The sequence below is a fragment of the Atractosteus spatula genome (genome assembly GCF_055471065.1).
Source record: "Atractosteus spatula isolate fAtrSpa1 chromosome 10 unlocalized genomic scaffold, fAtrSpa1.hap1 SUPER_10_unloc_1, whole genome shotgun sequence".
NCBI classification, from domain to species: Eukaryota; Metazoa; Chordata; class Actinopteri; order Semionotiformes; family Lepisosteidae; genus Atractosteus; species Atractosteus spatula.
Genome location: NW_028296612.1, coordinates 4,786,519 through 4,812,011, shown reverse-complemented (window position 1 = coordinate 4,812,011; position 25,493 = coordinate 4,786,519). Strand labels below are relative to the sequence as shown.

The 25,493-nt window shown below is 49.1% G+C and overlaps 4 protein-coding genes across 4 annotated transcripts; all 4 read left to right on the top strand.

The window, feature by feature from the left end:
• The first annotated feature begins 3,467 nt into the window (after positions 1-3,467).
• Positions 3,468-9,189, top strand: LOC148813567 (uncharacterized). Its single transcript, XM_088908056.1, has 8 exons — positions 3,468-3,534; positions 4,076-4,378; positions 5,084-5,383; positions 5,908-6,099; positions 6,192-6,293; positions 6,813-6,841; positions 8,517-8,950; positions 9,174-9,189. Exons 1-8 carry the CDS (start codon positions 3,468-3,470, stop codon positions 9,187-9,189), a joined length of 1,443 nt encoding a protein of 480 aa, XP_088764182.1.
• A 364-nt stretch (positions 9,190-9,553) lies between these two features.
• LOC148813566 (uncharacterized) lies at positions 9,554-15,275 on the top strand. Its single transcript, XM_088908054.1, has 8 exons — positions 9,554-9,620; positions 10,162-10,464; positions 11,170-11,469; positions 11,994-12,185; positions 12,278-12,379; positions 12,899-12,927; positions 14,603-15,036; positions 15,260-15,275. The coding sequence occupies exons 1-8, from the start codon at positions 9,554-9,556 to the stop codon at positions 15,273-15,275; spliced, it is 1,443 nt and encodes a 480-aa protein (XP_088764180.1).
• Positions 15,276-15,673: 398 nt separating this feature from the next.
• On the top strand, positions 15,674-21,537 carry LOC148813565 (uncharacterized). The gene is made up of 5 exons (XM_088908053.1): positions 15,674-15,740; positions 17,042-17,344; positions 18,057-18,356; positions 19,230-19,331; positions 21,401-21,537. Exons 1-5 carry the CDS (start codon positions 15,674-15,676, stop codon positions 21,535-21,537), a joined length of 909 nt encoding a protein of 302 aa, XP_088764179.1.
• Positions 21,538-22,500: 963 nt separating this feature from the next.
• On the top strand, positions 22,501-25,149 carry LOC148813564 (uncharacterized). The gene is made up of 4 exons (XM_088908052.1): positions 22,501-22,567; positions 23,082-23,384; positions 24,211-24,510; positions 25,040-25,149. Exons 1-4 carry the CDS (start codon positions 22,501-22,503, stop codon positions 25,147-25,149), a joined length of 780 nt encoding a protein of 259 aa, XP_088764178.1.
• Positions 25,150-25,493: the final 344 nt, after the last annotated feature.

Sequence of the window (25,493 nt, the reverse complement as noted above, 5' to 3'; positions counted from 1 at the left end):
TGGAGTCAGTCTAGAGCAGGTCCGTTCACAGGCTGTAAACTCCAGTAACGGAGCAGTGGAGTCAGTGTAGAGCAGGTCCGTCCACAGGCTGTAAACTTCAGTAACGGAGCAGTGGAGTCGGTCTAGAGCAGGTCCGTTCACAGGCTGTAAACTCCAGTAACGGAGCAGTGGAGTCAGTGTAGAGCAGGTCCGTCCACAGGCTGTAAACTCCAGTAACAGAGCAGTGGAGTCAGTCTAGAGCAGGTCTGTTCACAGGCTGTAAACTCCAGTAACAGAGCAAATTGTGCTTGAAATTCTCACCAGGGACTCTCAGTCTCAGTCCATCAGCTTCAGTTTGTCAGGTGGTGGTGATCCTCCTGCTGACTACAGTCTGATCTGATTCTCCCTACAGAAGACTCGTCTCCTGAGGTGGAACTGGAGGTCCGGTCCCGACTGTGATAAACGAAGAGAAAGGATGTTAGAGGCCCGTGTTCCCTCTGAGCTGAGCTGAATTCCTGTCAAGTGCATTTTAAATAGCAATATGTAAACTAAAATATGAAGTCAGCACAGGCAGTGTTGTGAGACCTTATTCTTCTCTTGGACACTAGGGGGCACTAGGTGACTAATCAGTCAGATACCAGTGAACAGCAGACAGTATCAGTGACCCCTCAGTGTCTTTAACTAGACTGTGTTCAGACTCGGAGTCTCATGAAGGGATGTTGGCGTGTGAGGTCTGAACCCTGTGTTTTCACTTGAATTCCGGGCTGGGTCTCTGCTCTGTTCACACTCTGATTAAACCACGACCTCGACCAGGAATGTGTGTCAGCTGGTGTCACTTGGTCAGGCTGTAGCTGTGGATGTATACTGTCAGCCCCAGCCCTCAAACAGCAGCAGGGCCCAAGGACACACACAGCTAGTTAACCCCGAGTCACAGTGTCTGCACACAGATACACACACACAGACAGCCTCTCTGCCTTCCTCTCCAGGGGGAGTGGATACTGCAGTGGTTTCTGCAGCTCTTAAATCAGACTTTCGGTGAGGAGTGACAGAGAACTTCAATAATAAGGACAGAGGTCAGTGTCACAGGAGACATGCTAACCTCTCACATGTTTAGATAGACTGACCACAGGAAGCATGAACTGACAGTGATCTCACAGCGGAGAGCGTTTTCAAGGGCTGTAACGTCTGAACAGACGAGGAGAGACAGAGGTCCGATGTCTGTGTGAGGACAGGACTTGAGGGGCTCCCTGATACAGATCGGAGTCGGGGCTGTGAGCAGAGAGGAGCTCTCACACCCCCACAGTTCAGCCCTGTGAGCAGCAGCACTGGATCTCAGGACTGGTGAGACTGAAACAGAGTGATGTTAAAACAATAAAGGTCTGTTTGATCTCCCTCCCCTTCCTGTGGGTTCGATGTGACCGGTGCTGTAGAGTGTGAACAGGTAGAGGCTGTTGTGCCGGCAGGAATACAAGCTTCCTGTCGCTGTTTCACAGTCTGTCAAGAGGAGCTCTGGGAGAGGTGTGTCCTTAAAAAGAGAGGGTGGTGTGGTGACTCTGGGGCTCAGGATCTGCGCCTGTGGCTGGGAGGATGCTGGTTCAAATCCTGCGGCCGGCAGAGGAATCCTACTCCGTTGGGCCCCTGAGCAAGGCCCTTCACCCCAGCTGCTCCAGGGGTGCCGTATAAATGGCCGACCATGCGCTCTGACCCCCAGCTTCTCTCCCTGTCTGTGTGTCTCATGGAGAGCAGGCTGGGGTCTGGGAGAAGACACGTTCCTCATGCAAGACATTGTACAGGGCTGATAAAGAGATCTGATCTCTCTCTTCCATCCTCAGACTCTGAGACAAACTCTCTGACTCTCTTTAAATCCAAACTCAAAACCTTTCCCACCTGTTGCACCAGGGCCTGTGTCTGATCGCCCTTCACCCGACCCGTATAAACCTGGGGGCTCTTGGTTGAGTTTTTCTCGTACTTTTTCTGCACAGCCTCCTGCTCTTTGGAAAGGTGCGTCAGCGATGAGAGACATCACTGTTATTAAAGTGTATTTATAGACGCAGGATGTGTGCAGACTGGTCACGGGGCCACTGAGGTCGTTTCCTGTGGGTTCAGCTCCTCACCGACTCTCACAGGACGGACAGAAACAGAAACAGGTTGAAATGCCCCAAACTCCACAAACACTGTCTCCCCAGAGCTCCTGGGCTCCAGCGGGGCCCGGCGGCCCGAGAGCCTGGTTCTGCTGGTCCAGCTCAGGGGGAGAAGTGTCTCTCAGCAGCTCTGGACAGCAGCCCTGCTCCCTCTCCTCACCAGCAGAGTCCTTCCCAGTGACCCGCCAGCAGGACCAGAGACGAGAGGGGACGAGGGGCTGAAACACTCCCTGTCACCCGTCTCCCCGGGGAAGAGGCTGGACAAGACCCTGGATCAGTCAGACAGCAGCAACAGGAGGAGCGAGACGGGCCTGGATTCCACACCCTGGAGAGAGGAGAGAGAATTCGTCTGGTTTCTTTGTGAAAATGAAGCCCAGAGACCGTCTTCAGCTCAGCTGGAGCTGTTGTACCTGGAGATGTACAGAACCTCTTGCTGCTGTATTTCAGACACACTGACTCTTTCTCAGGGGGATAAACTGTGTTCAGTCACTGTTTCAGTGGTTGCTGTGTTCAGTTGACTCTATCTCAAGTGAGATGATGCTTATTGATGGTGTGTACAGTGACTGTATCTCAGTGGATATGTGTTCAGTGATTCTGTGTCTCAGTGCTGATGGTGTGTGTTCAGTGATTCTGTGTCTCAGTGGAGATGGTGTTCAGTGACTCTGTGTCACAGTGCTGATAGTGTTCAGTGACTCTATGTCTAAGTGCTGATAGTGTTTAGTGACTCTGTGTCTCAGTGGAGATGTGTTCCCTGACTCTGTGTCCCAGTGCTAATGGCGTGTGATCAGTGACTCTGTGTCCCAGTGCTAATGGCGTGTGATCAGTGTCTCTATGTCTAAGTGCTGATAGTGTTAAGTGATTCTGTGTCTCAGTAGAGATGTGTTCACTGACTCTGTGTCTCAGTGCTGGTGGTGTTCAATGACTCTGTGTCCCAGTGCTGGTGGCGTATGTTCAGTGACTCTATGTCTCAGTGCTGATAGTGTTTAGTGACTCTGTGTCTCGGTACTGATGGTGTTCAGTGATTCTGTGTCCCAGTGCTGACAGTGATAAGTCAGTGACTCTGAGATTCAGTGGTGAACGTGATCACAAATCTCATTAAAAGACCAGCGACAATGAACCTATTAACCAAGTGTGAGATAGAGGCTGGGTGTGTAGAACACGGAAGTGTGCTGTCTTTACCATATTTGTCTGAACATGCTTCACACTCAATTTAAAAAAACTCAGGCCCAGCAGTGTAAGGGAAATTGCGTCACAGCTCTCAGTATAAGACACTGACTCTCACTCTGAGGCGCTGTGCTTGTCCTGGAGAGATACAGAGCAGAGAGTGATCACAGGGACAGGGTGAGAATGAGTGTGGACACTGAGAGAGGACTGCTGCTGGTGCTGCTACTCAACACTGCTCACCTCAGCACAGGTAAGAGCCTCCCTCCTCAACACACTGCACCTCACAGGACAGGTACAAGACACACACTGCAGTCTGATCGTCAGTGTGATTCAGCAGATAAGAGAGGAGACACACACTGCAGTCTGATCGTCAGTGTGATTCAGTAGATCAAACAGAGAGAAGACACACTCTGCAGTCTGATCGTCAGTGTGATTCAGTAGATCAGACAGGTACAAGACACACACTGCAGTCTGATCGTCAGTGTGATTCAGCAGATAAGAGAGGAGACACACACTGCAGTCTGATCGTCAGTGTGATTCAGTAGATCAGAGAGAAGACACACACTGCAGTCTGATCGTCAGTGTGATTCAGTAGATCAGAGAGAAGACACACACTGCAGTCTGATCGTCAGTGTGATTCAGTAGATCAGACAGAGTTTAATTGACCCTAATTAATTCTTAGGGATCTGAGTGGCAGGGAAGTGAGCCCCACAGTTACTGACCACAGACTGTGTCAGTTTCTCACACTAACAGATTATTGAGAATTTAATTATTTAATTTTCTTCCTCCAGGTGTCACTGTGTTTTTCTCCACTGTGGGAGGGAGTGTCACTCTGCCCTGTAGAGGAGTGATCAGGACAGACTGTTCCACAACTACATGGGTCTTCAGGTCCAGATCTCAGAGAACAGCTGTTGAACTGGTTAATCTTGGAAAGATCAGAGACCTGGAGCCAGGGAGAGTGAGTCTGGGGTCTGACTGCTCTCTGCACGTCCACACTCTCAGCACACAGGACGCTGGACTGTACACCTGTCAGCAGTTTGTCAATGACCAGCAGCAAGGACAAGATTCTCATGTCTATCTGTCCCTCCTCACCAGTAAGTCTCTGTCAGTTTCATACCGCCAAATCTCAAATACATTTCTGATCATTCAAATAGGTTTTGTGTTTTTGAAGCAGAATTTGAATGCCAACAGCCAACACATGAATTAAAAACACAGTTGGATCATAATGTAATAAAATTATTCTCTTGCACTGAAACCCCTTCTAACTTAAAATCCCTGAATGCGTGAGAGCTCTCAATGGAAACCAAAACAAACCTTTAAAAGGTCACCTCTGTCTAAGATAACACAGGTATAAAAAATGAGCTTCACTTTTAGATCACATTAGCAAGATAATCTGTGAATTACTGAAGTACTCTGCACTGCTACAGACAAGACATGGAAATCACACTGATAAAGGATCTGTAACCTGGAGTATCTGTGCAACACTGTCTTTAAACTGGTGCTCACTGACTGCACTGTTCCCTGATACTACACTACCAGCAAACGGACTATTCTCACTCACTCTGAACATAGAAGCCTGTGCTCAGTTTGTTGGGCCCTCCAGATAGGGGGTGGTCTGTAAACTCTGCACTAAGTGCTACTGTGTGCTGAGGTGGAGAACACTGTGCAGCAGGACAGATGTCTGCAGAAGAGGCTCTCAGTCCTTCCTGTGCTCCTCAGGGGCCAACAGCTCTGTCCTCTCTGCTCAGCCTGAGTCAGTCCTGCTCTGTGACCTGTGATCTTGTCTCTCTGTTTCCCAGTTCAAGTCTCTCCAGGGGCAGAGCTCAGGACCGGCAGCACTGTGACTCTACACTGTCTCCTGGACACTTATCGGGGTCCTGCACTCTGTCTCTCATACCTACAAGGATCAATTAAAGTGATCTGGGTGACTGAGACAGGAGCTGAGCTGCAGGGAGACAGATACCAGATCAGCTCCTCTCCCTGCAGCTCCACACTGACTGTGAGACTGCAGCCCTCAGACCACAGCAGGCAGTGGAGATGTGATGTAACACAGGAGGGAGCAGTGACGTTCACACACACATACTCCACTTTGCTCACAGGTACAGATTGTATGACTCCTGGACAGAGTGCAGAAATAACTATTTAATTCTTATTAACATACGACAAAATGTGCCAAAATGAGTTGCCAAAATTGTTGATTTCTAAAGTGCAGAATACAACAAGTATTAAAGATAACAACACCGTCAATCATTTAACAATTAACATTGTGTTCCTGTGGTATAGTAAGGGATTCACAAAGAATTCACTTACTGTACCTCTAAAACACAATACAGGTCTGCTGTCATTTTGCACACTGCATAACTCACGCAGCCCTTAATCCTCTGCTGGAGAAACAGATTTCCTTCAGTCCCTGAGAGTGAGCCTGTCTCGTACCAGAGCACACTGACACGAGGAGAATGATGTGGGCGTTGCCTTGAGAGGGGTGCAGGAACGTGGGCTTCATTCTCAAGTGCTGGAGGACACACAGCAGGGTTTAGACTCTAGAACAGCTCGACAAACAAACACCATCAAGAGAAAAGAGTCTGTTCTGTGTGGTTCTCACTACACCTGTGTTTTTGCACAGACAAAGCAACTAAAACGACTGAATCAACTTCTACAACAACTCCAACCACACCTTCTAAAACAACTCCAACCACAACTCCTACAACTCCAACAACAATTCCAGCCACATCTCCTACAACAACTCCAACCTCAACTTCTAGAACAACTCCAACCACAACTCCTACAACTCCAGGAAAAACTCCATCTACAGTAGGTAATGACCCCTCATTCTCAATCCCAGACAGAGGACAGCTCTGAGTGCTCTGATTCATTAGTCTTATCTGTGCTCTATTATATCATCTGTAGTCGAGCTGGCACTGAGACTGACCACTTTCCTCCTTGTCCTGATCATCCCTCTGGTCATTGGAGTCACTATCTATACCAAGAGGAGGAACAGCAAACTCACAGGCAAGTAACAGAGCAGTGGAGTCAGTCCAGAGAAGGTCCGTCCACAGGCTGTAAACTCCAGTAACGGAGCAGTGGAGTCAGTCTAGAGCAGGTCCGTCCACACGCTGTAAACTCCAGTAACGGAGCAGTGGAGTCAGTCCAGAGCAGGTCCGTCCACAGGCTGTAAACTCCAGTAACGGAGCAGTGGAGTCGGTCCAGAGAAGGTCCATCCACAGGCTGTAAACTCCAGTAACGGAGCAGTGGAGTCAGCCTAGAGCAGGTCTGTTCACAGGCTGTAAACTCCAGTAACAGAGCAGTGGAGTCAGTCTAGAGCAGGTCTGTCCACAGGCTGTAAACTCCAGTAACGGAGCAGTGGAGTCAGTCTAGAGCAGGTCTGTTCACAGGCTGTAAACTCCAGTAACAGAGCAAATTGTGCTTGAATTTCTCACCAGGGACTCTCAGTCTCAGTCCATCAGCTTCAGTTTGTCAGGTGGTGGTGATCCTCCTGCTGACTACAGTCTGATCTGATTCTCCCTACAGAAGACTCGTCTCCTGAGGTGGAACTGGAGGTCCGGTCCCGACTGTGATAAACGAAGAGAAAGGATGTTAGAGGCCCGTGTTCCTCTGAGCTGAGCTGAATTCCTGTCAAGTGCATTTTAAATAGCAATATGTAAACTAAAATATGAAGTCAGCTCAGGCAGTGTTCTGAGACCTTATTCTTCTCTTGGACACCAGGGGGCACTAGGTGACTAATCAGTCAGATACCAGTGAACAGCAGACAGTATCAGTGACCCCTCAGTGTCTTTAACTAGACTGTGTTCAGACTCGGAGTCTCATGAAGGGATGTTGGCGTGTGAGGTCTGAGCCCTGTGTTTTCACTTGAATTCCAGGCTGGGTCTCTGCTCTGTTCACACTCTGATTAAACCACGACCTCGACCAGGAACGTGTGTCAGCTGGTGTCACTATGTCAGGCTGTAGCTGTGGATGTATACTGTCAGCCCCAGCCCTCAAACAGCAGCAGGGCCCAAGGACACACACAGCTAGTTAACCCCGAGTCACAGTGTCTGCACACACATACACACACACACAGCCTGTCTGCCGTCCTCTCCAGGGGGAGTAGATACTGCAGTGGTTTCTGCAGCTCTTAAATCAGACTTCCGGTGAGGAGTGACAGAGAACTTCAATAATAAAGACAGAGGTCAGTGTCACAGGAGACATGCTGACCCCTCACATGTTTAGATAGACTGACCACTGGAACTGACAGTGATCTCACAGCGGAGAGCGTTTTCAAGGGCTGTAACGTCTGAACAGACGAGGAGAGACAGAGGTCCGATGTCTGTGTGAGGACAGGACTTGAGGGGCTCCCTGATACAGATCGGAGTCAGGGCTGTGAGCAGAGAGGAGCTCTTGCACCCCTACAGTTCAGCCAAGTGAGCAGCAGCACTAGATCTCAGGACTGGTGAGACTGAAACAGAGTGATGTTAAAACAATAAAGGTCTGTTTGATCTCCCTCCCCTTCCTGTGGGTTCGATGTGACCGGTGCTGTAGAGTGTGAACAGGTAGAGGCTGTTGTGCCGGCAGGAATACGAGCTTCCTGTCGCTGTTTCACAGTCTGTCAAGAGGAGCTCTGGGAGAGGGGTGTCCTTAAAAAGAGAGGGTGGTGTGGTGACTCTGGGGCTCAGGATCTGCGCCTGTGGCTGGGAGGATGCCGGTTCAAATCCTGCGGCCGGCAGAGGAATCCTACTCCGTTGGGACCCTGAGCAAGGCCCTTCAACCCAGCTGCTCCAGGGGTGCTGTATCAATGGCTGACCCTGCGCTCTGACCCCCAGCTTCTCTCCCTGTCTGTGTGTCTCATGGAGAGCAGGCTGGGGTCTGGGAGAAGACACATTCCTCATGCAAGACATTGTACAGGGCCGATAAAGAGATCTGATCTCTCTCTTCCATCCTCAGACTCTGAGACAAACTCTCTGACTCTCTTCGAATCCAAACTCAAAACCTTTCCCACCTGTTGCACCAGGGCCTGTGTCTGATCGCCCTTCACCCGACCCGTATAAACCTGGGGGCTCTTGGTTGAGTTTTTCTCGTACTTTTTCTGCACAGCCTCCTGCTCTTTGGAAAGGTGCGTCAGCGATGAGAGACATCACTGTTATTAAAGAGTATTTATAGACGCAGGATGTGTGCAGACTGGTCACGGGGCCACTGAGGTCGTTTCCTGTGGGTTCAGCTCCTCACCGACTCTCACAGGACGGACAGAAACAGAAACAGGTTGAAATGCCCCAAACTCCACAAACACTGTCTCCCCAGAGCTCCTGGGCTCCCAGCGGGGCCCGGCGGCCCGAGAGCCTGGTTCTGCTGGTCCAGCTCAGGGGGAGAAGTGTCTCTCAGCAGCTCTGGACAGCAGCCCTGCTCCCTCTCCTCACCAGCAGAGTCCTTCCCAGTGACCCGCCAGCAGGACCAGAGACGAGAGGGGACGAGGGGCTGAAACACTCACTGTCACCCGTCTCCCCGGGGAAGAGGCTGGACAAGACCCTGGATCAGTCAGACAGCAGCAACAGGAGGAGCGAGACGGGCCTGGATTCCACACCCTGGAGAGAGGAGAGAGAATTCGTCTGGTTTCTTTGTGAAAATGAAGCCCAGAGACCGTCTTCAGCTCAGCTGGAGCTGTTGTACCTGGAGATGTACAGAACCTCTTGCTGCTGTATTTCAGACACACTGACTCTTTCCCAGGGGGATAAACTGTGTTCAGTGACTGTTCCAGTGGTTGCTGTGTTTAGTTGACTCTATCTCAAGTGAGACAATGCTTATTGATGGTGTGTACAGTGACTGTATCTCAGTGGATACGTGTTCAGTGACTCTGTGTCCCAGTGCTGATGGCGTGTGTTCAGTGACTCTGTGTCCCAGTGCTGATGGCGTGTGATCAGTGACTCTGTGTCTCAGTGCTGATGGTGTTCAGTGATTCTGTGTCCCAGTGCTGACAGTGATCAGTCAGTGACTCTGAGATTCAGTGGTGAACGTGATCACTAATCTCATTAAAAGACCAGCGACAATGAACCTATTAACCAAGTGTGAGATAGAGGCTGGGTGTGTAGAACACGGAAGTGTGCTGTCTTTACCATATTTGTCTGAACATGCTTCACACTCAATTTAAAAAAACTCAGGCCCAGCAGTGTAAGGGAAATTGCGTCACAGCTCTCAGTATAAGACACTGACTCTCACTCTGAGGCGCTGTGCTTGTCCTGGAGAGATACAGAGCAGAGAGTGATCACAGGGACAGGGTGAGAATGAGTGTGGACACTGAGAGAGGACTGCTGCTGGTGCTGCTACTCAACACTGCTCACCTCAGCACAGGTAAGAGCCTCCCTCCTCAACACACTGCACCTCACAGGACAGGTACAAGACACACACTGCAGTCTGATAGTCAGTGTGATTCAGCAGATAAGAGAGGAGACACACACTGCAGTCTGATCGTCAGTGTGATTCAGTAGATCAAACAGAGAGAAGACACACTCTGCAGTCTGATCGTCAGTGTGATTCAGTAGATCAGACAGGTACAAGACACACACTGCAGTCTGATCGTCAGTGTGATTCAGCAGATAAGAGAGGAGACACACACTGCAGTCTGATCGTCAGTGTGATTCAGTAGATCAGAGAGAAGACACACACTGCAGTCTGATCGTCAGTGTGATTCAGTAGATCAGAGAGAAGACACACACTGCAGTCTGATCGTCAGTGTGATTCAGTAGATCAGACAGAGTTTAATTGACCCTAATTAATTCTTAGGGATCTGAGTGGCAGGGAAGTGAGCCCCACAGTTACTGACCACAGACTGTGTCAGTTTCTCACACTAACAGATTATTGAGAATTTAATTATTTAATTTTCTTCCTCCAGGTGTCACTGTGTTTTTCTCCACTGTGGGAGGGAGTGTCACTCTGCCCTGTAGAGGAGTGATCAGGACAGACTGTTCCACAACTACATGGGTCTTCAGGTCCAGATCTCAGAGAACAGCTGTTGAACTGGTTAATCTTGGAAAGATCAGAGACCTGGAGCCAGGGAGAGTGAGTCTGGGGTCTGACTGCTCTCTGCACGTCCACACTCTCAGCACACAGGACGCTGGACTGTACACCTGTCAGCAGTTTGTCAATGACCAGCAGCAAGGACAAGATTCTCATGTCTATCTGTCCCTCCTCACCAGTAAGTCTCTGTCAGTTTCATACCGCCGAATCTCAAATACATTTCTGATCATTCAAATAGGTTTTGTGTTTTTGAAGCAGAATTTTAATGCCAACAGCCAACACATGAGTTAAAAACACAGTTGGATCATAATGTAATAAAATTATTCTCTTGCACTGAAACCCCTTCTAACTTAAAATCCCTGAATGCGTGAGAGCTCTCAATGGAAACCAAAACAAACCTTTAAAAGGTCACCTCTGTCTAAGATAACACAGGTATAAAAAATGAGCTTCACTTTTAGATCACATTAGCAAGATAATCTGTGAATTACTGAAGTACTCTGCACTGCTACAGACAAGACATGGAAATCACACTGATAAAGGATCTGTAACCTGGAGTATCTGTGCAACACTGTCTTTAAACTGGTGCTCACTGACTGCACTGTTCCCTGATACTACACTACCAGCAAACGGACTATTCTCACTCACTCTGAACATAGAAGCCTGTGCTCAGTTTGTTGGGCCCTCCAGATAGGGGGTGGTCTGTAAACTCTGCACTAAGTGCTACTGTGTGCTGAGGTGGAGAACACTGTGCAGCAGGACAGATGTCTGCAGAAGAGGCTCTCAGTCCTTCCTGTGCTCCTCAGGGGCCAACAGCTCTGTCCTCTCTGCTCAGCCTGAGTCAGTCCTGCTCTGTGACCTGTGATCTTGTCTCTCTGTTTCCCAGTTCAAGTCTCTCCAGGGGCAGAGCTCAGGACCGGCAGCACTGTGACTCTACACTGTCTCCTGGACACTTATCGGGGTCCTGCACTCTGTCTCTCATACCTACAAGGATCAATTAAAGTGATCTGGGTGACTGAGACAGGAGCTGAGCTGCAGGGAGACAGATACCAGATCAGCTCCTCTCCCTGCAGCTCCACACTGACTGTGAGACTGCAGCCCTCAGACCACAGCAGGCAGTGGAGATGTGATGTAACACAGGAGGGAGCAGTGACGTTCACACACAGATACTCCACTTTGCTCACAGGTACAGATTGTATGACTCCTGGACAGAGTGCAGAAATAACTATTTAATTCTTATTAACATACGACAAAATGTGCCAAAATGAGTTGCCAAAATTGTTGATTTCTAAAGTGCAGAATACAACAAGTATTAAAGATAACAACACCGTCAATCATTTAACAATTAACATTGTGTTCCTGTGGTATAGTAAGGGATTCACAAAGAATTCACTTACTGTACCTCTAAAACACAATACAGGTCTGCTGTCATTTTGCACACTGCATAACTCACGCAGCCCTTAATCCTCTGCTGGAGAAACAGATTTCCTTCAGTCCCTGAGAGTGAGCCTGTCTCGTACCAGAGCACACTGACACGAGGAGAATGATGAGGGCGTTGCCTTGAGAGGGGTGCAGGAACGTGGGCTTCATTCTCAAGTGCTGGAGGACACACAGCAGGGTTTAGACTCTAGAACAGCTCGACAAACAAACACCATCAAGAGAAAAGAGTCTGTTCTGTGTGGTTCTCACTACACCTGTGTTTTTGCACAGACAAAGCAACTAAAACGACTGAATCAACTTCTACAACAACTCCAACCACACCTTCTAAAACAACTCCAACCACAACTCCTACAACTCCAACAACAATTCCAGCCACATCTCCTACAACAACTCCAACCTCAACTTCTAGAACAACTCCAACCACAACTCCTACAACTCCAGGAAAAACTCCATCTACAGTAGGTAATGACCCCTCATTCTCAATCCCAGACAGAGGACAGCTCTGAGTGCTCTGATTCATTAGTCTTATCTGTGCTCTATTATATCATCTGTAGTCGAGCTGGCACTGAGACTGACCACTTTCCTCCTTGTCCTGATCATCCCTCTGGTCATTGGAGTCACTATCTATACCAAGAGGAGGAACAGCAAACTCACAGGCAAGTAACAGAGCAGTGGAGTCAGTCCAGAGAAGGTCCGTCCACAGGCTGTAAACTCCAGTAACGGAGCAGTGGAGTCAGTCTAGAGCAGGTCCGTCCACACGCTGTAAACTCCAGTAACGGAGCAGTGGAGTCAGTCCAGAGCAGGTCCGTCCACAGGCTGTAAACTCCAGTAACGGAGCAGTGGAGTCGGTCCAGAGAAGGTCCATCCACAGGCTGTAAACTCCAGTAACGGAGCAGTGGAGTCAGCCTAGAGCAGGTCTGTTCACAGGCTGTAAACTCCAGTAACAGAGCAGTGGAGTCAGTCTAGAGCAGGTCTGTCCACAGGCTGTAAACTCCAGTAACGGAGCAGTGGAGTCAGTCTAGAGCAGGTCTGTTCACAGGCTGTAAACTCCAGTAACAGAGCAAATTGTGCTTGAATTTCTCACCAGGGACTCTCAGTCTCAGTCCATCAGCTTCAGTTTGTCAGGTGGTGGTGATCCTCCTGCTGACTACAGTCTGATCTGATTCTCCCTACAGAAGACTCGTCTCCTGAGGTGGAACTGGAGGTCCGGTCCCGACTGTGATAAACGAAGAGAAAGGATGTTAGAGGCCCGTGTTCCTCTGAGCTGAGCTGAATTCCTGTCAAGTGCATTTTAAATAGCAATATGTAAACTAAAATATGAAGTCAGCTCAGGCAGTGTTCTGAGACCTTATTCTTCTCTTGGACACCAGGGGGCACTAGGTGACTAATCAGTCAGATACCAGTGAACAGCAGACAGTATCAGTGACCCCTCAGTGTCTTTAACTAGACTGTGTTCAGACTCGGAGTCTCATGAAGGGATGTTGGCGTGTGAGGTCTGAGCCCTGTGTTTTCACTTGAATTCCGGGCTGGGTCTCTGCTCTGTTCACACTCTGATTAAACCACGACCTCGACCAGGAACGTGTGTCAGCTGGTGTCACTATGTCAGGCTGTAGCTGTGGATGTATACTGTCAGCCCCAGCCCTCAAACAGCAGCAGGGCCCAAGGACACACACAGCTAGTTAACCCCGAGTCACAGTGTCTGCACACACATACACACACACACAGCCTGTCTGCCGTCCTCTCCAGGGGGAGTAGATACTGCAGTGGTTTCTGCAGCTCTTAAATCAGACTTCCGGTGAGGAGTGACAGAGAACTTCAATAATAAAGACAGAGGTCAGTGTCACAGGAGACATGCTGACCTCTCACATGTTTAGATAGACTGACCACTGGAACTGACAGTGATCTCACAGCGGAGAGCGTTTTCAAGGGCTGTAACGTCTGAACAGACGAGGAGAGACAGAGGTCCGATGTCTGTGTGAGGACAGGACTTGAGGGGCTCCCTGATACAGATCGGAGTCAGGGCTGTGAGCAGAGAGGAGCTCTTGCACCCCCACAGTTCAGCCAAGTGAGCAGCAGCACTAGATCTCAGGACTGGTGAGACTGAAACAGAGTGATGTTAAAACAATAAAGGTCTGTTTGATCTCCCTCCCCTTCCTGTGGGTTCGATGTGACCGGTGCTGTAGAGTGTGAACAGGTAGAGGCTGTTGTGCCGGCAGGAATACGAGCTTCCTGTTGCTGTTTCACAGTCTGTCAAGAGGAGCTCTGGGAGAGGGGTGTCCTTAAAAAGAGAGGGTGGTGTGGTGACTCTGGGGCTCAGGATCTGCGCCTGTGGCTGGGAGGATGCCGGTTCAAATCCTGCGGCCGGCAGAGGAATCCTACTCCGTTGGGACCCTGAGCAAGGCCCTTCAACCCAGCTGCTCCAGGGGTGCTGTATCAATGGCTGACCCTGCGCTCTGACCCCCAGCTTCTCTCCCTGTCTGTGTGTCTCATGGAGAGCAGGCTGGGGTCTGGGAGAAGACACATTCCTCATGCAAGACATTGTACAGGGCCGATAAAGAGATCTGATCTCTCTCTTCCATCCTCAGACTCTGAGACAAACTCTCTGACTCTCTTCGAATCCAAACTCAAAACCTTTCCCACCTGTTGCACCAGGGCCTGTGTCTGATCGCCCTTCACCCGACCCGTATAAACCTGGGGGCTCTTGGTTGAGTTTTTCTCGTACTTTTTCTGCACAGCCTCCTGCTCTTTGGAAAGGTGCGTCAGCGATGAGAGACATCACTGTTATTAAAGAGTATTTATAGACGCAGGATGTGTGCAGACTGGTCACGGGGCCACTGAGGTCGTTTCCTGTGGGTTCAGCTCCTCACCGACTCTCACAGGACGGAGAGAAACAGAAACAGGTTGAAATGCCCCAAACTCCACAAACACTGTCTCCCCAGAGCTCCTGGGCTCCCAGCGGGGCCCGGCGGCCCGAGAGCCTGGTTCTGCTGGTCCAGCTCAGGGGGAGAAGTGTCTCTCAGCAGCTCTGGACAGCAGCCCTGCTCCCTCTCCTCACCAGCAGAGTACTTCCCAGTGACCCGCCAGCAGGACCAGAGACGAGAGGGGACGAGGGGCTGAAACACTCACTGTCACCCGTCTCCCCGGGGAAGAGGCTGGACAAGACCCTGGATCAGTCAGACAGCAGCAACAGGAGGAGCGAGACGGGCCTGGATTCCACACCCTGGAGAGAGGAGAGAGAATTCGTCTGGTTTCTTTGTGAAAATGAAGCCCAGAGACCGTCTTCAGCTCAGCTGGAGCTGTTGTACCTGGAGATGTACAGAACCTCTTGCTGCTGTATTTCAGACACACTGACTCTTTCCCAGGGGGATAAACTGTGTTCAGTGACTGTTCCAGTGGTTGCTGTGTTTAGTTGACTCTATCTCAAGTGAGACAATGCTTATTGATGGTGTGTACAGTGACTGTATCTCAGTGGATACGTGTTCAGTGACTCTGTGTCCCAGTGCTGATGGCGTGTGTTCAGTGACTCTGTGTCCCAGTGCTGATGGCGTGTGATCAGTGACTCTATGTCTCAGTGCTGATAGTGTTTAGTGACTGTGTGTCTCAGTACTGATGGTGTTCAGTGATTCTGTATCCCAGTGCTGACAGTGATCAGTCAGTGACTCTGAGATTCAGTGGTGAACGTGATCACTAATCTCAGTAAAAGACCAGCGACAATGAACCTATTAACCAAGTGTGAGATAGAGGCTGGGTGTGTAGAACACGGAAGTGTGCTGTCTTTACCATATTTGTCTGAACATGCTTCACACTCAATTTAAAAAAACTCAGGCCCAGCAGTGTAAGGGAAATTGCATCACAGCTCTCAGAATAAGACACTGACTCTCACACTCTGAGGCGTTGTACTTGTCCTGGAGAGATACAGAGCAGAGAGTGATCACAGGGACAGGGTGAGAATGAGTGTGGACACTGAGAGAGGACTGCTGCTGGTGCTGCTACTCAACACTGCTCACCTCAGCACAGGTAAGAGCCTCCCTCCTCAACACACTGCACCTCACAGGACAGGTACAAGACACACACTGCAGTCTGATCGTCAGTGTGATTCAGTAGATCAGACAGAGAGGAGACACACACTGCAGTCTGATCGTCAGTGTGATTCAGTAGATCAGACAGAGAGGAGACACACACTGCAGTCTGATCGTCAGTGTGATTCAGTAGATCAGACAGAGAGGAGACACACACTGCAGTCTGATCGTCAGTGTGATTCAGTAGATCAGACAGAGAGAAGACACACTGCAGTCTGATCGTCAGTGTGATTCAGTAGATCAGACAGAGAGAAGACACACACTGCAGTCTGATCGTCAGTGTGATTCAGTAGATCAGACAGAGAGGAGACACACACTGCAGTCTGATCGTCAGTGTGATTCAGTAGATCAGACAGAGAGAAGACACACACTGCAGTCTGATCGTCAGTGTGATTCAGTAGATCAGACAGAGAGAAGACACACACTGCAGTCTGATCGTCAGTGTGATTCAGTAGATCAGACAGAAGACACACACTGCAGTCTGATCGTCAGTGTGATTCAGTAGATCAGACAGAGAGAAGACACACACTGCAGTCTGATCGTCAGTGTGATTCAGTAGATCAGACAGAGAGAAGACACACTGCAGTCTGATCGTCAGTGTGATTCAGCAGATCAGACAGACAGGAGACACACACTGCAGTCTGATCGTCAGTGTGATTCAGTAGATCAGACAGAGAGGAGACACACACTGCAGTCTGATCGTCAGTGTGATTCAGTAGATCAGACAGAGAGAAGACACACACTGCAGTCTGATCGTCAGTGTGATTCAGTAGATCAGACAGAGGGAAGACACACACTGCAGTCTGATCGTCAGTGTGATTCAGCAGATCAGACAGAGAGAAGACACACTGCAATCTGATCGTCAGTGTGATTCAGCAGATCAGACAGAGAGAAGACACACACTGCAGTCTGATCGTCAGTGTGATTCAGTAGATCAGACAGAGAGGAGACACACACTGCAGTCTGATCGTCAGTGTGATTCAGTAGATCAGACAGAGAGAAGACACACTGCAGTCTGATTGTCAGTGTGATTCGGTAGATCAGACAGAGAGGAGACACACACTGCAGTCTGATCGTCAGTGTGATTCAGTAGATCAGACAGAGTTTAATTGACCCTAATTAATTCTTAGGGATCTGAGTGGCAGGGAAGTGAGCCCCACAGTTACTGATCACAGACTGTGTCACTTTCTCACACTAACACATTATTGAGAATTTAATTATTTAATTTTCTTCCCCCAGGTGTCACTGTGTTTTTCTCCACTGTGGGAGGAAGTGTCACTCTGCCCTGTAGAGGAGTGATCAGGACAGACTGTTCCACAACTACATGGCTCTTCAGGTCCAGACCTCAGAGAGCAGCTGTTGAACTGGTTACTCTGGGGAGGATCAGAGACCAGAAGCCAGGAAGAGTGAGTCTGGGGTCTGACTGCTCTCTGCACGTCCACACTCTCAGCACACAGGACGCTGGACTGTACTCCTGTTGGCAGTTTGTCAAGGGACAGAAACAAGGAGGGGATTCTCCTGTCTATCTGTCCCTCCTCACCAGTAAGTCTCTGTCAGTTTCATACTGCAGAATCTCAAATACATTTCTGATCATTCAAATAGGTTTTGTGGTTCTGAAGCAGAATTTTAATTGTAACACAGCCTAACACACGAGTTAAAAACACAGTTGGATCATAATGTAATACAATTATTCTCTTGCACTGAAACCCCTTCTAACTTAAAATCCCTGAATTCGTGAGAGCTCTCAATGGAAACCAAAACAAACCTTTAAGAGGTCACCTCTGTGTCCAAGATAACACAAGTATAGAAACATGAGCTTCACTTTTAGATCACATTAGCAAGATAATCTGTGAATTACTGAAGTACTCTGCACTGCTTCAGACAAGACATGGAAATCAGACTGATAAAGGATCTGTAACCTGGAGTATCTGTGCAACACTGTCTTTAAACTGGTGCTCACTGACTGCACTGTTCCCTGATACTACACTACCAGCAAACGGACTATTCTCACTCACTCTGAACATAGAAGCCTGTGCTCAGTTTGTTGGGCCCTCCAGATACGGGGTGGTCTGTAAACTCTGCACTAAGTGCTACTGTGTGCTGAGGTGGAGAACACTGTGCAGCAGGACAGATGTCTGCAGAAGAGGCTCTCAGTCCTCCCTGTGCTCCTCAGGGGCCAACAGCTCTGTCCTCTCTGCTCAGCCCTGAGTCAGTCCTGCTCTGTGACCTGTGATCTTGTCTCTCTGTTTCCCAGTTCAAGTCTCTCCAGGGGCAGAGCTGAGGACCGGCAGCACTGTGACTCTGCACTGTCTCCTGGACATTTATCGGGGTCCTGCACTCTGTCTCTCATACCTACAAGCATCAATTAAAGTGATCTGGGTGACTGAGACAGGAGCTGAGCTGCAGGGAGACAGATACCAGATCAGCTCCTCTCCCTGCAGCTCCTATCTAACTGTGAAGCTCCAGCCCTCAGACCACAGCAGGCAGTGGAGATGTAATGTAACACAGGAGGGAGCAGTGAAGTTCACACACAGATACTCCACTCTGCTCACAGGTACAGTCTGCTGCTGGTGCTTGTCTGTCTGTTCCTCTGTGTGACTGTGAGACTGCAGCCCTCAGACCACAGCAGGCAGTGGAGATGTGATGTAACACAGGAGGGAGCAGTGACGTTCACACACAGATACTCCACTCTGCTCACAGGTACAGACTGTATGACTCCTGGACAGAGTGCAGAAATAACTATTTAATTCTTGTTAACATACGACAAAATGTGCCAAAATGAGTTGCCAAAATTGTTGATTTCTAAAGTGCAGAATACAAAAAGTATTAAAGATAACAACACCGTCAATCATTTGACAATCAACATTGTGTTCCTGTGGTATAGTAAGGGATTCACAAAGAATTCACTTACTGTACCTCTAAAACACAATACAGGTCTGCTGTCATTTTGCACACTGCAGAACCCACGCAGCCCTTAATCCTCTGCTGGAGAAACAGATTTCCTTCAGTCCCAGAGAGTGAGCCTGTCTCGTACCAGAGCACACTGACACGAGGAGAATGATGTGGGCGTTGCCTTGAGAGGGGTGCAGGAACGTGGGCTTCATTCTCATGTGCTGGAGGACACACAGGAGGGTTTAGACTCTAGAACAGCTCGACAAACAAACACCATCAAGAGAAAAGAGTCTGTTCTGTGTGGTTCTCACTACACCTGTGTATTTTCACAGACAAAGCAACTAAAACGACTAAATCAACTTCTACAACAACTTCAACCACAACTTCTAAAACAACTCCAACCACAACTCCTACAACTCCAGGAAAAACTCCATCTACAGTAGGTAATGACCCCTCATTCTTAATCCCAGACAGAGGACAGCTCTGAATGCTCTGATTCATTAGTCTTATCTGTGCTCTATTATATCACCTGTAGTCGAGCTGGCACTGAGACTGACCACTTTCCTCATTGTCCTGATCATCCCTCTGGTCATTGGAGTCACTATCTATACCAAGAGGAGGAACAGTAAACTCACAGGCAAGTAACAGAGCAGTGGAGTCAGTCTAGAGCAGGTCTGTCCACAGGCTTTAAACTCCAGTAACAGAGCAGTGGAGTCAGCCTAGAGCAGGTCCGTCCACAGGCTGGAAACTCCAGTAATGGAGCAGTGGAGTCAATCTAGAGCAGGTCCGTCCACCGGCTGTAAACTCCAGTAACCGAGCAGTGGAGTCAGTCTAGAACAGGTCCGTCCACCGGCTGTAAACTCCAGTAACGGAGCAGTGGAGTCAGTCTAGAGCAGGTCCGTCCACCGGCTGTAAACTCCAGTAACGGAGCAGTGGAGTCAGTCTAGAGCAGGTCTGTCCACAGGCTGTAAACTCCAGTAACGGAGCAGTGGAGTCAGTCTAGAGCAGGTCTGTTCAGAGGCTGTAAACTCCAGTAACAGAGCAGTGGAGTCAGTCTAGAGCAGGTCCGTTCACAGGCTGTAAACTCCAGTAACGGAGCAGTGGAGTCAGTCTAGAGCAGGTCCGTCCACAGGCTGTAAACTCCAGTAACGGAGTAGTGGAGTCAGTCTAGAGCAGGTCTGTTTACAGGCTGTAAACTCCAGTAACAGAGCAGTGGAGTCAGTCTAGAGCAGGTCCGTCCACAGGCTGTAAACTCCAGTAACAGAGCAAATTGTGCTTGAAATTCTCACCAGGGATGCTCAGTCTCGGTCCATCAGCTTCAGTTTGTCAGGTGATGGTGATACTCCTGCTGACTAGAGTCTGATCTGATTCTCCCTACAGAAGACTCGTCTCCTGAGGTGGAACTTGAGGTCCGGTCCCAGTGAACAGCAGACAGTATCGGTGACCCCTCAGTGTCTTTAACTAGACTGTGTTCAGACTCGGAGTCTCTGTTCACACTCTGATTAAACCACGACCTCGACCAGGAACGTGTGTCAGCTGGTGTCACTATGTCAGGCTGTAGCTGTGGATGTATACTGTCAGCCCCAGCCCTCAAACAGCAGCAGGCCCCAAGGACACACACAGCTAGTTAACCCCGAGTCACAGTGTCTGCACACACATACACACAGCCTCTCTGCCCTCCTCTCCAGGGGGAGTAGATACTGCAGTGGTTTCTGTAGCTCTTAAATCGGACTTCCGGTGAGGAGTGACAGAGAACTTCAATAATAAAGACAGAGGTCAGTGTCACAGGAGACATGCTGACCCCTCACATGTTTAGATAGACCGACCACAGGAAGCAGGAACTGACAGTGATCTCACAGCGGAGAGCGTTTTCAAGGGCTGTAACGTCTGAACAGACGAGGAGAGACAGAGGTCCGATGTCTGTGTGAGGACAGGACTTGAGGGGCTCCCTGATACAGATCGGAATCAGGGCTGTGAGCAGATAGGAGCTCTCACACCCCCACAGCTCAGCCCTGTGAGCAGCAGCACTGGAACTCAGGACTGGTGAGACTGAAACAGAGTGATGTTAAAACAATAAAGGTCTGTTTGATCTCCCTCCCCTTCCTGTGGGTTCGATGTGACCGGTGCTGTAGAGTGTGAACAGGTAGAGGCTGTTGTGCCGGCAGGAATACGAGCTTCCTGTCGCTGTTTCACAGTCTGTCAAGAGCAGCTCTGGGAGAGGGGTGTCCTTAAAAAGAGAGGGTGGTGTGGTGACTCTGGGGCTCAGGCTGGGGTCTGGGAGAAGACACATTCCTCATGCAAGACATTGTACAGGGCCGATAAAGAGATCTGATCTCTCTCTTCCATCCTCAGACTCTGAGACAAACTCTTTGACTCTCTTCAAATCCAAACTCAAAACCTTTCCCACCTGTTGCACCAGGGCCTGTGTCTGATCGCCCTTCACCCGACCCGTATAAACCTGGGGGCTCTTGGTTGAGTTTTTCTCGTACTTTTTCTGCACAGCCTCCTGCTCTTTGGAAAGGTGCGTCAGCGATGAGAGACATCACTGTTATTAAAGTGTATTTATAGACGCAGGATGTGTGCAGACTGGTCACGGGGCCACTGAGGTCGTTTCCTGTGGGTTCAGCTCCTCACCGACTCTCACAGGACGGACAGAAACAGAAACAGGTTGAAATGCCCCAAACTCCACAAACACTGTCTCCCCAGAGCTCCTGGGCTCCCAGCGGGGCCCGGCGGCCCGAGAGCCTGGTTCTGCTGGTCCAGCTCAGGGGGAGAAGTGTCTCTCAGCAGCTCTGGACAGCAGCCCTGCTCCCTCTCCTCACCAGCAGAGTCCTTCCCAGTGACCCGCCAGCAGGACCAGAGACGAGAGGGGACGAGGGGCTGAAACACTCACTGTCACCCGTCTCCCCGGGGAAGAGGCTGGACAAGACCCTGGATCAGTCAGACAGCAGCAACAGGAGGAGCGAGACGGGCCTGGATTCCACACCCTGGAGAGAGGAGAGAGAATTCGTCTGCTTTCTTTGTGAAAATGAAGCCCAGAGACCGTCTTCAGCTCAGCTGGAGCTGTTGTACCTGGAGATGTACAGAACCTCTTGCTGCTGTATTTCAGACACACTGACTCTTTCCCAGGGGGATAAACTGTGTTCAGTGACTGTTTCAGTGGTTGCTGTGTTTAGTTGACTCTATCTCAAGTGAGACGATGCTTATTGATAGTGTGTACAGTGACTGTATCTCGGTGGATACGTGTTCAGTGACCCTGTGTCTCAGTGCTGATGGTGTTCAATGACTCTGTGTCTCAGTAGAGATGTGTTCAGTGACTCTGTGTCTAAGTGCTGATAGTGTTCAGTGACTCTGTGTCTCAGTAGAGATGTGTTCCCTGACTCTGTGTCTCAGTGCTGATGGCCTGTGTTCAGTGACTCTGTGTCTCAGTGCTGATAGTGTTTAGTGACTCTGTGTCTCGGTACTGATGGTGTTCAGTGATTCTGTGTCCCAGTGCTGACAGTGATAAGTCAGTGACTCTGAGATTCAGTGGTGAACGTGATCACTAATCTCATTAAAAGACCAGCGACAATGAACCTATTAACCAAGTGTGAGATAGAGGCTGGGTGTGTAGAACACGGAAGTGTGCTGTCTTTACCATATTTGTCTGAACATGCTTCACACTCAATTTAAAAGAGACTCAGGCCCAGCAGTGTAAGGGAAATCACGTCACAGCTCTCAGTATAAGACACTGACTCTCACTCTGAGGCGCTGTGCTTGTCCTGGAGAGATACAGAGCAGAGAGTGATCACAGGGACAGGGTGAGAATGAGTGTGGACACTGAGAGAGGACTGCTGCTGCTGCTGCTACTCAACACTGCTCACCTCAGCACAGGTAAGAGCCTCCCTCCTGCGTGAGTACCGGCGCTGAGAGAATGAGGAACCGCGGTGTGCAGCAGCTCGGCGCAGGAAGTGCTATTTGAAGTCCTGTCCCCAGCGTGTGCAGCGATCGATGTGAGCAGATCAGTACCAGACTCGAGAGGTGCTGAACATTATTATTTTACTGGCTAATTCGTCATTGCAACTGTGGAGGAACATGAGCTGACCATCTCTGTGGTACAGACAGTCAGAAGCTGTAGTCTGCTGGTAAAGATTGTGATGCTGTATCTCAGCTCATCAAACAGCAGGTCTTGTCATAGAATTGTGTGTTTCATGAAGCTCTCTGTTTTGGAAAGAGTTGAGGATAAAGAGAGAATCGGGCTACTGCTTGTAAAATCCCCTCAGAGTACAGTACTTGAACGTGTATTATTTTTATAGAGCTTGGTATTCAACAGAGACCTCTACTGACCAGAATGACTCACTGTACCATTTCTCTTTTAATGGGTCTTTTCACGAATCTTTTCCCCCAGGTGTTACTGTGTTTTTCTCCACTGTGGGAGGGAGTGTCACTCTGCCCTGTAGAGGAGTGATCAGGACAGACTGTTCCACAACTACATGGGTCTTCATGTCCAGACCTCAGAGAGCAGCTGTTGAACTGGTTTATCTGGGGAGGATCAGAGACCAGAAGCCAGGGAGAGTGAGTCTGGGGTCTGGCTGCTCTCTGCACGTCCACACTCTCAGCACACAGGACACTGGACAGTATGTCTGTCAGCAGTATGTCAAGGGACAGAAACAAGGAGAGAATTCTCCTGTCTATCTGTCCCTCCTCACCAGTAAGTCTCTGTCAGTTTCATACTGCTGAATCTCAAAAATATTTGTACTATAGTTCCAGGTTTTGTGTCTTTGAAAACAAAACAATATTCTACTGGTTACCCAGCGTCCAGAGAGCATTAACACACAATCAGACACTTTCCAAGAAGTAAAATAAGTCAGTATGAGAAGACTCTTTGGACAGTGGGTCAGTGGACAGGAGCAAGGAGAGAGCCTGTACGATCTGTACTCTCTGGCTCTTCTGCACAGTAATTTACTGCCAGTGTCTCTGCTGGGAAATTATCAGAAACTGTGAACTATCCTGAAAACATCAGTGGAGGCAGTGAAGCACAAGCTTCATTACTGTGTCTTTTTAACAGGGATATGACAAACGCTGACACAGGGGAGCAGAGACTTCTCAGCCAGCCTGTGTCCCTCCTCAGACACCATGTTTGCTCCAAGCTGCGTTCAAACAAACATTGGTTTTATTTTATTCTTATTTTAAAACTCCTCTTACAGCAAACACGTTCAGTAAACACACAGACAGTGCAGGAATTCCTGGTGGTGTGTCTTTGTACCGAGGCGTGTGCGATTGGTGACACAACAAGACAGTCAGTCCGCAAACTGGGACAGTTCACACACACCAGCAAAGGAGCAAAACTCAAAACCACAGAGAGTTTTTCAAGTTTTTAGCTCCAAAGCCCTTTTCTGTTCCTCTGAGTTGTTTTTTATTAAGAATTTAAGTCACCAAAAGTTGCCATATTTGACAGACAAGCTGCTCTGTCCTCTCTGCTCAGCCCTGAGTCAGTCCTGCTCTGTGACCTGTGATCTTGTCTCTCTGTTTCCCAGTTCAAGTCTCTCCAGGGGTGGAGCTGAGGACCGGCAGCACTGTGACTCTGCACTGTCTCCTGGACATTTATCGGGGTCCTGCACTCTGTCTCTCATACCTACAAAGACCACTTAAAGTGATCTGGGTGACTAAGACAGGAGCTGAGCTGCAGGGAGACAGATACCAGATCAGCTCCTCTCCCTGCAGCTCCTATCTGACTTTGAGACTGCAGCCCTCAGACCACAGCAGGCAGTGGAGATGTGATGTAACACAGGAGGGAGCAGTGAAGTTCACACACAGATACTCCACTCTGCTCACAGGTACAGATTGTATGACTCCTGGACAGAGTGCAGAAATAACTATTTAATTCTTGTTAACATACAACAAAATATGCCAAAATGAGTTGCCAAAATTGTTGATTTCTAAAGTGCAGAATACAAGAAGTATTAAAGATAACAACACCGTCAATCATTTGACAATTAACATTGTGTTCCTGTGGTATAGTAAGGGATTCACAAAGAATTCACTTACTGTACCTCTAAAACACAATACAGGTCTGCTATCATTTTTCACACTGCAGAACCCACGCAGCCCTTAATCCTCTGCTGGAGAAACAGATTTCCTTCAGTCCCTGAGAGTGAGCCTGTCTCATACCAGAGCACACTGACACGAGGAGAATGATGTGGGCGTTGTCTTGAGAGGGGTGCAGGAACGTGGGCTTCATTCTCAAGTGCTGGAGGACACACAGCAGGGTTTAGACTCTAGAACAATTTGACAAGCACACACCATCAAGAGAAAAGAGTCTGTTCTGTGTGGTTCTCACTACACCTGTGTTTCTTCACAGACAAGGCAACGAAAACGACTGCACCAAATTCTACAACAACTCCAACCACAACTCCTACAACTGCAACAACAATTCAAGCCACATCTCCTACAATAACTCCAACCTCAACTTCTAGAACAACTCCAACCACAACTCCTACAACTCCAGGAAAACCTCCCTCTACAGTAGGTAATGACCCCTCATTCTTAATCCCAGACAGAGGACAGCTCTGAATGCTCTGATTCATTAGTCTTATCTGTGCTCTATTATATCATCTGTAGTCGAGCTGGCACTGAGACTGACCACTTTCCTCATTGTCCTGATCATCCCTCTGGTCATTGGAGTCACTATCTATACCAAGAGGAGGAACAGCAAACTCACAGGCAAGTAACAGAGCAGTGGAGTCAGTCTGGAGCAGGTCCGTTCACAGGCTGTAAACTCCAGTAACAGAGCAGCGGAGTCAGTCTAGAGCAGGTCTGT

Excerpts from the sequence above, each read along its gene's own strand:
- LOC148813564 (XM_088908052.1), top strand. The coding sequence starts at position 22,501 with ATGAGTGTGGACACTGAGAGAGGACTGCTGCTGCTGCTGCTACTCAAC. Across the intron at positions 22,568-23,081 it reads CACTGCTCACCTCAGCACAG|GTGTTACTGTGTTTTTCTCC; the intron begins GTAAGAGCCTCC and ends CTTTTCCCCCAG. Across the intron at positions 23,385-24,210 it reads CTATCTGTCCCTCCTCACCA|TTCAAGTCTCTCCAGGGGTG; the intron begins GTAAGTCTCTGT and ends TCTGTTTCCCAG.
- LOC148813565 (XM_088908053.1), top strand. The coding sequence starts at position 15,674 with ATGAGTGTGGACACTGAGAGAGGACTGCTGCTGGTGCTGCTACTCAAC. Across the intron at positions 18,357-19,229 it reads ATACTCCACTCTGCTCACAG|TCGAGCTGGCACTGAGACTG; the intron begins GTACAGTCTGCT and ends TATCACCTGTAG. Across the intron at positions 19,332-21,400 it reads GAGGAACAGTAAACTCACAG|AGCTCCTGGGCTCCCAGCGG; the intron begins GCAAGTAACAGA and ends CTGTCTCCCCAG.
- LOC148813567 (XM_088908056.1), top strand. The coding sequence starts at position 3,468 with ATGAGTGTGGACACTGAGAGAGGACTGCTGCTGGTGCTGCTACTCAAC. Across the intron at positions 5,384-5,907 it reads ATACTCCACTTTGCTCACAG|ACAAAGCAACTAAAACGACT; the intron begins GTACAGATTGTA and ends GTTTTTGCACAG. Across the intron at positions 6,842-8,516 it reads CTCCTGAGGTGGAACTGGAG|GACGGACAGAAACAGAAACA; the intron begins GTCCGGTCCCGA and ends CGACTCTCACAG.
- LOC148813566 (XM_088908054.1), top strand. The coding sequence starts at position 9,554 with ATGAGTGTGGACACTGAGAGAGGACTGCTGCTGGTGCTGCTACTCAAC. Across the intron at positions 9,621-10,161 it reads CACTGCTCACCTCAGCACAG|GTGTCACTGTGTTTTTCTCC; the intron begins GTAAGAGCCTCC and ends TTCTTCCTCCAG. Across the intron at positions 11,470-11,993 it reads ATACTCCACTTTGCTCACAG|ACAAAGCAACTAAAACGACT; the intron begins GTACAGATTGTA and ends GTTTTTGCACAG.